Source organism: Helianthus annuus, chromosome 4 (assembly GCF_002127325.2).
Source record: "Helianthus annuus cultivar XRQ/B chromosome 4, HanXRQr2.0-SUNRISE, whole genome shotgun sequence".
Classification (NCBI taxonomy): Eukaryota; Viridiplantae; Streptophyta; class Magnoliopsida; order Asterales; family Asteraceae; genus Helianthus; species Helianthus annuus.
In genome coordinates, this window is record NC_035436.2 from 55,959,224 (window position 1) to 55,960,611 (window position 1,388).

The 1,388-nt window shown below is 31.5% G+C and overlaps 1 protein-coding gene across 1 annotated transcript; it reads right to left on the bottom strand.

Moving 5' to 3' along the window:
- Positions 1-808: 808 nt before the first annotated feature.
- LOC110934742 (glutaredoxin-C11) lies at positions 809-1,108 on the bottom strand. The gene has a single exon (XM_022177567.1). It carries the CDS (start codon positions 1,106-1,108, stop codon positions 809-811), a length of 300 nt encoding a protein of 99 aa, XP_022033259.1.
- Positions 1,109-1,388: the final 280 nt, after the last annotated feature.

Consider the following 1,388-nt stretch of genomic DNA (forward strand, 5'->3'; position numbering starts at 1 on the left):
ATAATCTGGTGGTCTGTCAGCGATCCAAATTTGTCTAAAAAAGATATATAGTTTTAAGTAATCTGTGGGACTAAATGTTTTCAAAATGTTAAGTCACTTTACTTCCTTCTTATGCTTCATGTAACTTGATTTATAATGCTTACAACCAAGTCATTTCTTATTATTAGTTAGTATATGAAAACATACTTTAGATATTCATTTGAGACATGTTGAAAAAAGATAAGCATTATAATTTATGTATAGTTGCATGAAAAGATAAAGAATAAGAAATATAGAAAAACATAAGAACTAAAACAAACCAAAATATTAGAATACCGAGTTCAAAACAATTACGAGTATATTCTTTATGAATCTTATATATGGTGTATTATAATTCATATACGAAAGATAGAGTTTAAATGCTTATGAGTTGTAATTTTGATTAATTGTGTTTAAATTTTTCATCAAGTTTAATTTTTTTAACTTCATTTTTTACACCTAAATATCATATAATCTTGCACTTGTCTGGATTTATACGCACGCCACTTTTGCATGAGGTAAGTATTGTACCATTAGATCACTAGGTCATGAGTTTTATCAGGTTTATGTACTGAACTAGAATTATTAGTTTGTTTTGGTTATCGATTAACATTAACATGTGTCTTATAATGAATTTCTCGTTTAATTTTGTTGAATGACTATAATTACCAACAATAATTACACATTCAAATTAAACATCCTTTCTACAAAACTGACATGTAATATTATTAAAGAACTTCAAAATATACGAACACCAACTCTAAATGACGCATATGTAAACTGACAAGTTCTAGAGCCAGATAGCCTTTGCTTCAATAAGCTTTTGCTTTAAAGTGCCGTCAATATGTTGGGAAATAACTTCTTTAGTAGAACCCAGATATTTACTACCTACAAACACGGCTGGAAACGCAATATTAGAACCCAACCTCCGTAGGGCACACTCTAGTTCGACATTACTGTCAACCTCATAAACTGCGGGACTTGCACCAAAATCAAAGAAGAGAGCCTTGATACTATGGCACATGAAGCATGTGCTTTTTGTGAAGATAACCAAAGCACTCTTGGAAGCTAGAACATTCACCCGATCCATTTACTTGCAGTTACTGTTTTGTAATGTGTTTAAGAAATGAATAGGAAAAGAATGGGGAGAGGGGGAGGTGAAATATGGGTATTTATATGGGTTTGGAACTGGTTTAAAACAGGAAAGAAAAAACCGATTTGGCCACCTCTAAACTAATACATGTTACCCAAAAAATAAAAATTGTAGGGTCAGTCATAGTGTGCCAATAATTCAGATTTTGATCCATGTTAAGTACTTTGGACTAGACTCTAAACCCATTTTAGGAGGCCCAGAATGACAAATTACAAGC